The sequence below is a fragment of the Mastacembelus armatus genome, chromosome 11 (assembly GCF_900324485.2).
Source record: "Mastacembelus armatus chromosome 11, fMasArm1.2, whole genome shotgun sequence".
NCBI classification, from domain to species: Eukaryota; Metazoa; Chordata; class Actinopteri; order Synbranchiformes; family Mastacembelidae; genus Mastacembelus; species Mastacembelus armatus.
Window position 1 is genome coordinate 19,481,161 of NC_046643.1, and position 15,260 is coordinate 19,496,420.

Genomic DNA, 15,260 nt, shown 5'->3' on the forward strand with positions numbered 1-15,260 from the left:
TCTGATCTGTCTGCACTTGTCTGCCTGCTAAAGTCCAAAATACTCTTGATCATTTAACACAGTTTATCTAATGCATCAAGTGTGAAGCAGCAAGTACAGAGTCTGGCACAGAATGGTTATTGCATCATTTGTATTAGTTTAGACTTTCTCATGTTTGACACGTCTTTTCATCTCAGTCTCTCACTTCTTTTCCTGTCATTAGAAACCTGCTTAATAATAATTGATTTTCTTTTTTCCATCAACCAGTTGTAAAGTTGTTAGAAGCATCTTTTACAGAGGTGTTGGCAGCTGTTTCCTCCCTACGTCAGAGTTTGTGCTGAGCTAAACTGGTCTGGGAACTAACTCTGCTCAGAGTCTGGTCACTTAATGTTCCTGTTCTCATCAAAGCAAAGAGCAGCACTCTGAAGCTCAATTAACCTTCTTTCTAGCTTTAAGTAAACTAACAGTGAATGTCCAAACTAGTTTGATGGACCACTCCATGTGAATGTTATGGCCTGCACAATAGTCCAGTCTCCTCTACTGTTTGTCTGGTTCCATCCAGTTTTACCAATAGTCACTAGTTAATAATCCCTGTGGTCTGAGAAACTGTTTGCCCCATATTTCATCAAAGAAAACAGCAGGGTTTCAATAAACTATCACAAGATGTGTTTTGAGCACTGCATTCACTGTCTATGTCACATGTCCACAATCCCATAATTCATGTGGTTATTTTAAAACCATAAAATGTTATTTATATATTCAGACATTTCCCTGAACACTCATTTATCAGACTTGGAAAGTTTGACAGTAGAAACTTTATTAATTCCATATAAAATAAATACAATAAAATGAAGATGAATGTAAAGCCACATAATGGGACACATGACTAGTGCTGACTTCTTTCATCCCATAAGAGAAAATGGTCTAACAGAATATAATACTATATACAAGTTCAGAGTCCACTTAGCACCACAGTGACGTTGGTTCAACAACAGTGTGGAAAACTGAATAAAAGAAAACTTTGGCCTCCTTTGTCTAAACTGTGGGACTCTCCTGTTAGATGCTGATATTCTACATTTAAGACATTCAATGAGTCAGAATGGATACTGTTAACAGATGTCAGCACTTTTAAACTGAGCTGCTTGACAAGAGATTTCCAAGGGTTGTAGGTGGAAGTTTCACACAGAAACAGCACAGCAGTGCAGCATTACACTGAAAAACTAACTGTAACACGGGGAAACATCTGGCTGCTGTCTCTGAAACATCTAAGCCTGTGGAGAAAGTAGTTTGTTACTGCTGTAACAAAGGGATTTTACATGAATAGTCCATGATAAGGTGGTGTCTGTCATATCACCCAGATATTTGTAGGAAGACATTTGCTTAAGTTCTGTTGAAACTAGAAGTAGTTACTCAAGAGGAATCATAATCATAACTCTATTATTATATCAGTTTATAGACACCTTTCAAAGCACCAGAGGTCATCTTACAATGCAAATTAATGCAACATGTTTACAGTGTATAAAATCATGATGAACAAAAGATTCAAACGTCAAAATCAATTCATCAAACAATGAAGTTAAAATTGCAGCTCAAGGAGATGAGTTTTTAGACGAGAATCGAAAATTGAGAGATAATTGATGTTACACACGTCGACTGGGAGGGAGATATAAACCCCATGGTGATCACGTGGGCAGGTGGAACAGCAGGTGAAGCAGTGAAGTTTATATATGGAAGGCTGAGGAAGAACAATGAAAAGAAAATTAATTCAATTCAATTCAATTTTATTTGTATAGCGCCAAATCACAATACAAATCATCTCAAGGCACTTTACAAAAACTTAGGGTTAGGGTAGGGGAGCTCAGTGCACCGATGGTCCTCGGGCAGTCTAGGCCTATAGCAGCATAACTAACTAAGGGATGGTTCAGGGTTGCCTGAAGCCAGCCCTAACTATATGCTTTGTCAAAGAGGAAGGTTTTAAGTCTAGCCTTAAAAGTACAGAGAGTGTCTGCCTCCTGAACCCAGGCTGGGAGCTGGTTCCACAGGAGAGGAGCTTGATAGCTAAAGGCTCTGCCTCCCATTCTGCTTTTGAGAACTCTGGGAACCACAAGTAGGCCTGCACTCTGAGAGCGAAGTGGTCTATTGGGATAATATGGTACTATGAGGTCTTTAAGGTATGAAGGAGCTTGATTATGAAGGGATTTGTATGTGAGAAGAAGGATTTTAAATTCTATTCTATATTTTACAGGGAGCCAATTAAGAGAAGCCAATATAGGAGAAATATGATCTCTCTTGCTAGTTCCTGTCAGGACTCTGGCTGCGGCATTCTGGATTAATTGTAGGCTTTTTATTAAGATATTAGGACATCCAGATAGTAATGAGTTACAGTAATCTAGCCTGAGGAAACAAATGCATGGACTAGTTTTTCTGCATCATTTTGAGACAGGATGTTCCTAATTTTGGAAATGTTGCGCAGGTGAAAGAATGCAGTTCTAGAAATTTGTTTTATGTGTGAGTTAAAGGACATGTCCTGGTCAAAAATAACTCCAAGGTTTTTTACAGTAGTGCTGGAGGCCAGGGCTATGCCATCTAGAGTAGCTATAATTTTAGAAAAGTTATTTCTGAGATTTTTAGGCCCAAATATAATGACTTCTGTTTTCTCAGAGTTTAAAAGTAAAAAGTTACTGGTCATCCAGGCCTTTATGTCAGTTAGACAGGCTTGAAGTCTGGTTAACTGGTTTGTGTTAACAGGTTTAATAGATAGATATAACTGAGTGTCATCCGCATAGCAGTGGTAATTAATAGAGTGCTTCCTAATGATATATCCTAAAGGAAGCATGTACAGGGTGAACAGAATCGGTCCTAGCACAGAACCCTGTGGAACTCCATAACTAACTTTTGTTCATGTGGAAGGTTCATCATGGACATGAACAAACTGGAATCTGTCCGATAAATAGGATTGGAACCACTTTAACGCTGTTCCTCTGATACCAATCACATGCTCCAGTCTCTGTAATAAGATGTTGTGGTCAATGGTGTCGAATGCTGCACTAAGGTCTAGGAGGACAAGTATCGAAACAAGTCCATTATCTGAGGCTAAGAGAAGATCGTTGGTAACTTTCAACAGTGCTGTTTCTGTACTATGATGTGCTCTAAATCCTGATTGAAAATCTTCAAATAGTTCATTCCTGTGTAAGTGGTCTGATAGCTGCTTAGCAACAGCTTTTTCTAGGATTTTAGAAATAAATGGCAGATTGGATATTGGTCTACAATTAGCCAAGACTCCTGGATCAAGACTAGGCTTTTTGAGTAAAGGTTTGATTACTGCAGTCTTATAGGCCTGTGGTACGTAGCCTGATACTAGAGATAAATTTACCAAGTCCAATAAAGATGAGGTCATTAATGGCAGGGTGCCTTTAAGCAGTCTAGTCGGGATGGGGTCCAAGAGACACGTTGATGATTTCGATGAAGCAACTACTGATGTAAATTCAGAGAGATCTATAGGAGAGAAGCAGTCTAAACATAACTGAGGTCCTACAGATGATTCAAGAGCTACTGTAGTAAAAGATTCATTTATTGCAGGTATAGGAAGCATCTGCTGAATTTTATCTCTAATAGTTGTGATTTTATTTGTAAAGAAACTCATAAATTCATCACTGCTGAGAGCTAAGGGAACACTGGGCTCAACGGAGCTGTGACTTTTTGTCAGCCTTGCTACAGTGCTGAAAAGAAACCTGGGATTGTTCTTATTTTCCTCTATTAGTGATGAATAGTATGCAGTTCTGGCTTTACGGAGAGCTTTTTTATATGTTAGTAGACTGTTTTTCCAGGCTAGAAAAATTTCCTCTAAGTTTGTGGAACGCCACTTCCTTTCCAGCCTTCGTGATGCCTGCTTTAAGGTACGAACATGTAAATTATACCATGGGGCTAGTCTTCTCTGAATCACTAACTTCTTTTTCAGAGGGGCTACAGAATCAAGCGTTTCACGCAGTGAGGTTACAGCACTGTCAACAACATGATCAATTTGGTAGGGAGTAGGATTAAGGCAGCTGCCCTCCACTATGTTTATACTTGGCATGGATGCAAATAAAGATGGAATCATTTTCTTAAATTTATTAACAGCGTTGTCGGATAAAATTACAGTAGTTAAGGTAGGATGAATTATAATGGGGGTAAAACTGGGTGTTAGGGACGAACATAAGTTATTAGTGATTGTAGATACACAACATTAATTGTTGTCATCCTCAACAATGTACATGTACTCTAGTTGACAGGAGTTTTCAGTGGTAAGAAAAAACTGTCAAGTTGTGACAGGGGGGATTTAGTACTGATGAGGAAAACCGCAGTTTGCCACTGTGGTGGAGGGGTGTGATCGCCCCTAGGCTGCAGGGGGAGCTATGGAGCAGCGGCCAGAAGAAGGGCGACCAAGCGGGGAGACTGGCCACAGCTGCTCTTGATCAGGTCTAATGAGCTGCCTGTCAATATAAAGGTGCAGCGTGGGTGGTCATGGGAAGGAAAATGAGCAAAGACCTGAGAAGGAAGCGGCAATAAGGAAGAAACACGATGCACTGGAAAGTGGGTTGAAAGGAACTAACAATAAAACATTAACGCTGGTTTGTCTGTGAGTGACATCAGGGAAAGAACCTGAGTTGGTAGAAATGGGTCTGCTACAGTCACTATTTAGTTTGAGAAAGTTGCAGGAGAATTAGGAAGAGCTAAACATTTGATGCTGATTGTTTCAGACTGTGGACTTCATGACACAGTTTGGTCATTTAGTAAAAAAGTCAATTAAACAGATCATCTTTTCATTTTTCTCTCTCACCTTGTTTCTTTCTGGAAACCATGAATCCGACAGCAGCGATGAGGACGAGAACAAGAACAACCAGTGATATGATGATGAGGATGGTCGTGATACTGGACGTCTCTGGTGAATGAAACAACAAAAATATGAAGACAGAGATGAAGCAGTGTTACGGCCCCGGCCTCTCCGTGCTGTCTCCGTCGGCATCGCGCTGTGGTTCATTGTGTTATCCTCATGTTGTGGCTGTGTACTGTTGGTTGTGTGCGCATCGACCATGAGAATCAACGTCCGACCGTGTCCAGTGGAGATGTCTTTTGGGTGCTTGCCGTTGGCTGAGGGATCCGCGACTCTGCAGCTGTGGCGTCATCGTCTATGGACCGCGCCTCCTCACCTGATTGGCCCAGCACCTGAGCTCCCCACCAACCGGCTACGTCTACAGCTCCGCACGCCAGTACTTAGGGAGTGCTGATTCACAGTCCCCGAGAGAGAGGCAGACCCTGGAGTTACCCGTTCCGACGCTTTGATTATTGTTACACAGTGTGTTATGTTATGAGCCGACCAAAAAGGGGGTTGTTTGCCTCATTGTATGTTCTGTATTGTGTGTGTGTCCTGTGATATGTATGTGCTGTATTAGGGGTGTGCAGACTGGCCCAGGTGCGATATTCCACTGGTCCAGTTGCGAGGCTCTAATTTTGGAACTGTTTGAAGCATGTTGGCTGAGACATGATAGCCCTTTTGTTAGGATGCGTTTTGGTTCTCAGCTTGTAGCTGAGAATTGAACGCGGTGTTACGGGACTACGTTCCCACCTTACGGTCGCCTATTGTGTTCAGGTTGTGTTGCTTTTGTTGTTTTTGTGTTTGTTTTTACTTTTACCAGCTATGGGTGATATGACAAATTCTGGTGCTTTTGGTTCCTTATTAGCCATTGGCTTTGTTCTTTTTGTTTGCCGTGTGATTTATGTTGGCACCAGAACTTGTCCCTCCCTTAGTTATTGCTATTCTTTTATTGGAAAGCCCAATTTCCTCTGGATCAGTAAATAAATACCCACTTGCCTTTTACACACCTTGGCTCTTATGTTCCTCCCTCCTTACCTCTAGCTTTTTGGGTTGTAACATAAATGGGGGCTCGTCCGGGATACCTTTTCCCCATAGGTTCCCGATTGTAGTGGGATATTGTTTCAGGCCATTGGAAAGCAGAGCTGTAAGTAAGAAAATGGCAACCGATTGTGTGCAATTGTTTTTGGTTTCTCCGACACTGGAAATCTTGGAAAAATGCAGGAAAGTAGATCTAGTGGCGATTGCTACTAAATTTGACATTTTGTTGCCAAAGACAATTGTTAAGAGTGACCTGAAGTCTTTGGTAGTGTCAACTCTGACTGAAAGAGGCATTTTGCCTAGTGTTGGTGAGCCAGGTGCTCCCACGAAAGCTGACCCCAGTACCAGCACGGATGTGCCAGGTAAAGAGGCGGGGGATGAGCCCCTAGCCGCTACAGCCCGTGGTGTGGACCAACATGATCCAGGAAGGACCCCGTTCTCCCTGCCCCGTTTTGATCCTTCACCATGGACTGGTTCAGGGTCTAGGATGGAGGCGCGACTGAAGGTCCGCCTCGCTCGTATGCAGTTAGAAGCCCAAGAGAGGGCCCGGCAAGCACAGTTCGATTTGGAAGAAAAGAGGCTTCAGATTGAGGCAGACACCGCTGTCCGAATTCGACAGTTGGAGCTTGCCGTCCATCATCCCGTTCCTGCCTCGGTTATTCCCCAGCAATCAGCGCTACTGTCTGAAAAGTCGGATATTCCTCTGGCCGGCAGTAAGACACCCATGTTTGATGTAAGTAAAAATATTTCCTTGGTCCCAGTGTTTCGAGAAACCGAGGTAGATATGTACTTCCAAGCGTTTGAAAGGATTGCTATTGCTTTACGCTGGCCTGACGAAATTTGGGCCGTATTAGTCCAATGTAAGGTGCATGGAAAGGCCCAGGAGGTCATTTCAGCCCTTCCGTTACAAGATAGTATGGATTACGAAAAAGTAAAGAAGGCTATATTAAGAGCATATGAGTTGGTGCCTGAAGCATATCGACAAAAATTTAGGAAAACTAGGAAAGCTCCACAGCAGACGTATGTGGAATTTTCTCGAGTGAAAGGTTGTTTGTTCGATAAATGGTGTTATGCTTGTAATGTTGATGATTTTGAGTCATTAAGGGAACTTATTTTGTTGGAAGAATTTAAGCAATGTTTACCTGAACGTGTGGTGACTTACTTAAATGAAAAGAAAGTCAAAACGTTGGTCGAAGCTGCAGTACTGGCGGACGAGTTTGCTTTGACTCACAAACCCGCCTTCAACTCTATTATAATCACTCGTTCCCCCAAGCCTCCGGGCGAGGGCAGTAATAGACCGAAAAATAATGTACAGGAAGAAAGGGAGTGTTAATACTGTCATCAGATAGGGCATCTCATAGCTGCTTGTCCCACTCTCAAAAAGAAGCAAGTTAATGTTAGTTCTGATCGAAACCAAAGAGCCCACACAAAAGGCGTTGGTTTAGTACAACACAAGATTGTGCAAGAGGATAAGGAAGGTTTGGATCCATGTTTTAAGCCCTTCATCTTGGAAGGTGTTGTTTCACTCTCGGGTAATGAATTAGATCAAAGGCTGATAACCATGTTGAGAGATACCGGAGGTTCTCAATCTGTTATTTTGTCTAATGCGTTACCGTTTTCCCCAAAATCAGCGTGTGGCTATAGTGCTATTTTAAGAGGAATTGAAATGGGCTATACACCTAAACCAGTACATATGATTCACATTACATCTAAATTGGTAACAGGATTCTTCCCTGTCGCAGTGAGTGATGAGTTACCTATAGAAGGAGTTACCCTGCTATTAGGTAACGACATAGCAGCTGGTAAAGTGCTACCATCACTGGAAGTGGTGCAGGTGCCGATACCACCTGACTCAGGTAGTGAATCACCCATATTTCCTCTGTGTGTTGTCACTCGATCCCAAGCCCGTGCTGACAGTGATGTTCGTATTGACGATAGTTTCCTTAGTTCCCTGTTTGAAAAAGAAACAGGTGAACCTGAGGCGGAAGGTCCCACAACTCGGCCGGACAAACTAGACGCTGTGATGAAGTCTACTTCTAATCTAGAGGAAGTGAAGACTGTGGCGAAAACCGCAAGATTTACTGATCTACAACGACTGGATCCAACCCTCCGAAGGTGCTTCGAAGGGCTGGTGGGTAATGAAAGTACGCTAGGGTTAGGTTTGTCTAAAAATAGGAATGCTCAGTTGTTCATAGAGAACAATGTGTTGATGCGAAGATGGACTGTGCCCGATGAGGAAAGTAATGAATGGAGACATGTGACACAGGTGGTTTTGCCACAAAGCTACCGACAGCCGGTTCTGAGAGTGGCTCACGAGAATTGCTGGTCCGGACATCTAGGCATTACGAAAACTTACCAAAACATTTTGCAACACTTCTTTTGGCCTGGACTAAAGCAAGATGTGGCTAATTTTTGCCGTAGTTGCCACACTTGTCAGTTAGCCGGGAAACCCAACCAGACCATTCCCCGTGCCCCACTGTGTCCAATCCCGATAGTAAAGCAACCGTTTGATAAAATTCTCATTGATTGTGTAGGTCCGTTACCCAAAACACGCCATGGAAATCAGTATTTGCTAACCATAATGTGTACCGCCACGAGATACCCTGAAGCGATACCATTGAGAAAAATTACTGCGCCCACTATCATTAAGGCCCTTATGACCTTCTTTGCAACATTTGGACTGCCGCAGATAATTCAAACGGATCAAGGAACTAATTTCACTTCCAATGTATTCCAACAGGTTATAAAAACGCTTAAAGCCCAGCATGTGACCTCCAGTGCGTATCACCCGGAGAGTCAGGGTGCACTCGAGAGGTGGCACCAGTCAGTGAAGAGCATGCTCCGAAAGTACTGTTTAGAATCCGAAAAAGAATGGGACGAAGGGGTGCCCTTTGTATTGTTTGCCGCTCGAAATGCTACGCAGGAATCCCTAGGGTTTAGTCCGGCTGAGTTAGTGTTTGCGCACACTCCGCGCAGTCCACTGAAAGCTGTAAAAGAGACCATCTTGAATACTAGTGAGTCATCATGCAACGTACTAACCTACGTAAGTAGATTTAGAGAGCGCTTGCATAAAGCAAATCAGATTGCCAAGAGGGCGTTAGAAAACACTCAGACAGGTATGAAACAGCGTTATGACAAGACCGCTACCTACCGCCAGTTTGATATTGGTGATCAGGTTTTGGTACTTCTACCTCAACCTGGCTCCTCCTTGAACGCACGTTTCTCTGGGCCATACACTATTGAACAGAAACTCAGTGACACCGATTACGTAATTCACACTCCCGATCGGCGACGACAGAAGAGGGTCTGTCATGTGAATATGCTGAAGCGTTATTATGTTCGAGATTCGCCCACTGCTAACGCCCCGCATTCGTCCGAGACACACCGTAGTGCAGCGATCATAGTGCGAGATGTTGTTGTGGATGGTGTTGAAGACAGTGGACTGAAAACATGTCCCATGGTGCGACTGACGGCTAGACTTGCAAATTCAGAAGAACTGAAAAATTTCCCGCTGCGTCTGACCCATTTGAACACGGAACAGCAAACTGATGTAACACAACTAGTGCAAGACTTCTCTTGCTTGTTTAATGATGTGCCCACCCGGACTACTGTGTTAGAGCATGACATAGATGTAAGAGATGCTAAACCTATAAGACAGCATCCCTATAGAATAAACGCTAGTAAGCGTGCTGTGATGAAACATGAAACTGATTACTTGTTGCAACATGGGCTGGCTGTCCCTAGTTGCAGTGCCTGGAGCTCCCCATGCTTAGTGGAGACCAAATCTGATACCCCGCGTTTCATCACAGATTTTCGTAAGGTAAATCATGTTACCGTTCCTGATTCCTACCCACTTCCTCGCATGGAAGATTGCGTAGATAAGGTAGGTTCTGCTAAATTTGTATCGAAGTTGGATTTACTGAAAGGGTACTGGCAAGTCCCCTTAACCCCACGTGCATCCAAGATAGCAGCCTTCGTTACACCGGACTGTTTATTACAATATACGGTCATGGCATTCGGCATGTGTAATGCTCCGGCCACTTTTCAACGGTTAATGAACATTGTAATGACTGGCATTACAGAATGCAGTGTCTATTTGGATGATGTAGTAGTATATTCGCAAACCTGGAAAGAACATATGGATGTCCTACGGGAGGTATTCCGAAGACTCGCTCAAGCCTCGCTAACAGTAAACCTCGCCAAGTGTGAATTTGGAAAGGCCACTGTGCTGTACCTAGGCCGGGAAGTTGGCCAAGGACAGGTGCGTCCTGTCTTGGAGAAAATTAGTGCAGTCGTAGACTTCCCCGTGCCAACTACACGGCGGGCTCTACGTCGATTTTTAGGAATGGCAGGTTTCTATCGAGCCTTCTGTCGCAACTTTTCAACCGTGGCGCAGCCTTTAACTAATTTACTGAGTCCTACGAGAAAGTTTGTATGGTCCGCAGAATGTCAAAGTGCATTTGATTGTGTAAAAGCGCTACTGTGTCACTCTCCTGTGTTATGCGCTCCTGATTTCTCTAAGCCCTTCAAGCTCGACATAGACGCTAGCGGTGTTGGAGCTGGAGGGGTCTTGATCCAGGAGGATTCCGAGGGCATTAACCATCCAGTGTGTTATTTCTCTCGCAAATTCAACACTTACCAAACCAGGTATTCGACGATAGAGAAAGAAACCCTAGCGCTACTCCTGGCCCTCCGGTACTTTGATGTCTATGTTGGATCTAGTCATTTTCCAATTATAGTATACACTGACCACAACCCTCTTGTATTCCTCAGTAGAATGTACAATCATAATCAACGTTTAATGCGCTAGGCTCTTCTAGTTCAAGATTATAAATTAGACATTCGCCATAAAAAGGGTTCAGAAAATGTATTAGCAGATGCCCTGTCTAGATGTGAGTGTGAGTGACATCCTCTCTGTTTCTATGAACTTTGACAGTTATGAACTATGTGAATTTAGTGTAAGTCATGGGTACATAAAGAAAAAAGGAAACGTGTGGATGTGTTTTTTTTTTTTTTTTTTTTTGAGGGGGGGGGGTGTTACGGCCCCGGCCTCTCCGTGCTGTCTCCGTCGGCATCGCGCTGTGGTTCATTGTGTTATCCTCATGTTGTGGCTGTGTACTGTTGGTTGTGTGCGCATCGACCATGAGAATCAACGTCCGACCGTGTCCAGTGGAGATGTCTTTTGGGTGCTTGCCGTTGGCTGAGGGATCCGCGACTCTGCAGCTGTGGCGTCATCGTCTATGGACCGCGCCTCCTCACCTGATTGGCCCAGCACCTGAGCTCCCCACCAACCGGCTACGTCTACAGCTCCGCACGCCAGTACTTAGGGAGTGCTGATTCACAGTCCCCGAGAGAGAGGCAGACCCTGGAGTTACCCGTTCCGACGCTTTGATTATTGTTACACAGTGTGTTATGTTATGAGCCGACCAAAAAGGGGGTTGTTTGCCTCATTGTATGTTCTGTATTGTGTGTGTGTCCTGTGATATGTATGTGCTGTATTAGGGGTGTGCAGGCTGGCCCAGGTGCGATATTCCACTGGTCCAGTTGCGAGGCTCTAATTTTGGAACTGTTTGAAGCATGTTGGCTGAGACATGATAGCCCTTTTGTTAGGATGCGTTTTGGTTCTCAGCTTGTAGCTGAGAATTGAACGCGGTGTTACGGGACTACGTTCCCACCTTACGGTCGCCTATTGTGTTCAGGTTGTGTTGCTTTTGTTGTTTTTGTGTTTGTTTTTACTTTTACCAGCTATGGGTGATATGACAAATTCTGGTGCTTTTGGTTCCTTATTAGCCATTGGCTTTGTTCTTTTTGTTTGCCGTGTGATTTATGTTGGCACCAGAACTTGTCCCTCCCTTAGTTATTGCTATTCTTTTATTGGAAAGCCCAATTTCCTCTGGATCAGTAAATAAATACCCACTTGCCTTTTACACACCTTGGCTCTTATGTTCCTCCCTCCTTACCTCTAGCTTTTTGGGTTGTAACAAGCAGGTTAGAACAGAGGTGCAGCCTCCATCAGTTTATTCATCCATACATAAAGGTTTGTTGCTGTATGTGTGGAAAATGCTTTCAAACTTTCTAGGACTTTAGAAATCAAAGAATCTACTGAGAATCTTGTTTGGTTCACAGGATCTGACCAGTGATCCTGGGATGATGAGCACTGGTTCATTCAGTTATTGAACTGGTTTGTTAATATTAGTTTGTTGAAGATACATTTCCAGCTGAATTGCAGGACAAAGGCTAAAATACAAACATCAAGTAACATTCAGCTCCCTCTGATCCCAGTCTTACCCCAGTTGGTCCTGATCTGGTCTTTGTCCAGTTTGGTGACGATGTGGTTCTTAACTCCAGAGAGCTGAAACACACAGTCGTACCTGCTCCAGTCTTCAGGTCTGACTGATGAAAGGTTCAGGTCAACCCTCATCTGGAAGGTCCCGTCCTTGTTGGGGAGGATCTCTCCGTGGTCCACGTCCTCATGAAGCTGCTCTCCATCTTTCCTCCAGAACAGGTCAGCTTTGTCAGGGTAGAAACCTGTAGCGTGGCAGCTGACTGGAGAGGAGGGGGTCTTCTGGAGGAGAGACACTGAGGGGAGGTCTGCAGAGGAAAGAGAAGGTGGGAAAAAGAAGGATATATAGACAGTGGAGGAAGAGTGAGTGAAAGAGGTGAAGGAGGAGAGAAAAGGGTTAATAGGAAAGGACAAAAGAAAGATGAAATTAATGCAGATATTAGAACAAAATAACAGGAAAGTAGATTGAAAAACTTTTGAGTCTTAGCTGAATATCTGTAACAAAAAAAATTCATTGTGTACCAATCCTAGCATGCAGTGGGTGAAAGGCAGATCCCCCCTGGACAGATCAGCAGTCTGTCACAGGCTGACATACAGAGACAAACACTCACATTCACACCTACGGGCAATTTAGAGTCACCAACCAACTTAATCTGCAACGTGTTTGGACTGTGGGAGGAAAAAAAACCATGTAGACATGGAGACAACATGCAGACTCCACACAGAAAGGCCCCGAGTTGACACTCCACCTAAAGGAAAACCCCAAAGACACAGTATAATCTGCAGCTTCAATACAATAGTAACTGAGTCTGATCAGGTGATATCAATAGTATCAATGTCCATGAAACTACAGGTCATGTGACTCTACCTGTTCTCATTAGGAAGTCTTTCCCATACTCCACATACGTCTTCAGCCATGTGGGATAAACCTGAGTGAGGTCTATCTCATTGCGTTTAATTCTATCTCTGTCAGCATCCCATGTCAGTTTGGTGGTAACAGCCTGTGGTTTAGCAGCGATCCATGTCTGTGTCTCCAGGTCCAGTGATATAAAATCTTCTCCATCGTAACCAAACTGATTAAAACCAACAACGTCTCCTTTCTCATCATCCCAGTCACAGCCAGTTATCCTCTGCAAAATGTGGACACCTGAAATAGAGACAGACAGAGACTGTAATTAACAACGATGTCTGGATGATACCTGCAGTAGACAGATGAGCTTATTGTGCATGATGCTCTGCTGTTCCCACAGTCTTGTTGTGTGTTTATGATCCAGGAGCTGAGAATCCATAAGTGATAAAACCCAGTTTCTAGTTTGTACTTTAACAGTGACAATGGTAGTTATTGCCAGTGACAATAAACCAAGTGATCCTCTCTACCTGCTTCCTGTGCACATTAAACTGCACCTGTCTGGATCTCCCTGTGACTTAGGGTTTGGATGCCGACTGTCCAGCTGAAAGACCTTTGACACATACTAATCCAACAAAGACAATAAAATCCCAGTCACAGACTCTCTGAGTCAGGACAGAAATGAGTTTGTGTTGGACAGACCCAGTTAGAAAAGTCTGAGCAGTGCTGATTTATGGTCCAGCTGTTTTAACAAACTGATACTTCCTGTCTGAGACTCTTTCATGAGACACTAACATTTTCCTGCACTCTGCCACAAAAATGGTTGGGATGTTTCTGAGCGTGGCCCTTTCATTTGTAAGGAATAACAGCAAAGTTTCAAAGCTTTTTAGTGATAAACCTGCTGATGCAAAAACAGTTTAGCAGTAAAAAGTTTCAAATAACTGAGTTCATACTGTACCTTCACTTTGGTTCAAGCGACGCTTCAAACTATTGATCCTGGTTTTTAATGATTTAGTTTCAATCTCAAAACACCGCGTACGGTACCACTGCAGCTGCCGAGGATCATCATTGAATATATTTTCTACCCAGTCCTGTTTTACTTTGAAATTTCCATTATTATCACAATATCCTGCCTCAGTGTCATTAACTTTTGCAACACCCATAACTTCAGGAAAGTTTGGGATTCCAGAAGATGCAGTGAAGAAAAACCTCAGGGTGTGTGTCACTGTGGACAAACAAGGTTTTAATTCAGTATAAACAAACACATCATCATAACACTCAGGTTTAAATATGATATATTCAGTAGTTTATGATTCAAACTTCAAGTTAAAGTGAAAGTGAAACTAAATGTGACGCAGCTGAAAAATACAGAACAAAGTGAAAGAAGAAAAAATTTTAAAGTTAAGATTTAACTGTGATTTTACCTGGTGATGAAACATGACAGAAGACAAACAACAACAACAACGTTTTCATCTTGTTCTGATAAATAAAGGCGTGTTGGTAAAGGACCGATCAGCTGCTCTCTCCTTTGTCCAGGTGAGTTATTTTTTATGCAGTGACTTTGAAACAGCCCCTGAATCAGGATTGTTTCAAAGTCACGTGTTCAGTCAGACAGTGGCGTCGTTCACCATAATCAGTGGGACCTTCAGTATTTTGAGCTCAGCCCCGAACATGTTCGGTCCTGTCAAAGGTTCACAATAACAGTAAGTTGACTCCAGGTTCACTCTGATGTTATCATAGCGTCAGACAGAGGGGCAGCAATTTAGCGACGCACATGACAGAGGAAGAGTGAAAAGCATGAAATGAACACCCAGTCTGACCTTCTTGGATATTTTAAAGAGAAAATGAAGGTAAATGAGAAAGCTCGCACATTAAACTGTGTAGGAAACAAACTATTACAGACTGAACTTCTGGTTCCAACACAAACCAGGGGGCAGATTTTCTACCAAAGGCAAGTTGTCCCTAAGTTACACACACACATAGTTTTAAATAAGATTTAAGATGAAACATTTGAATAAATGACATGAGACTTAAAAGTTCTATATAGTATATATACAGTGTTTCTTCTATTAAAATGCCAAATACACGTTAATAATATTATTACAACTGTGATCATTCCACTGTTGGTCAGGTCAAGTAAAGTGCAGATTCTGTAGATGTCAGGTCTCACTGTGCTTTAATGACGTCTCTGTCTCTGGTGTTCACAGTGTCCAGGTGTTATACAGCTGTTAATGAGGAAATGAAGACGTCTATTGGTT

General features: G+C 43.0%; 1 protein-coding gene across 1 annotated transcript; it reads right to left on the minus strand.

Moving 5' to 3' along the window:
- Positions 1 to 1,609: 1,609 nt before the first annotated feature.
- LOC113126014 (major histocompatibility complex class I-related gene protein-like) lies at positions 1,610 to 14,562 on the minus strand. Its single transcript, XM_026299751.2, has 6 exons — positions 14,427 to 14,562; positions 13,961 to 14,227; positions 13,024 to 13,302; positions 12,161 to 12,463; positions 4,799 to 4,900; positions 1,610 to 1,714 (listed from the first exon to the last, which is right to left on the minus strand). Exons 1-6 carry the CDS (start codon positions 14,473 to 14,475, stop codon positions 1,701 to 1,703), a joined length of 1,014 nt encoding a protein of 337 aa, XP_026155536.1. The 5' UTR covers positions 14,476 to 14,562; the 3' UTR covers positions 1,610 to 1,700.
- Between the last annotated feature and the right edge of the window lie 698 nt (positions 14,563 to 15,260).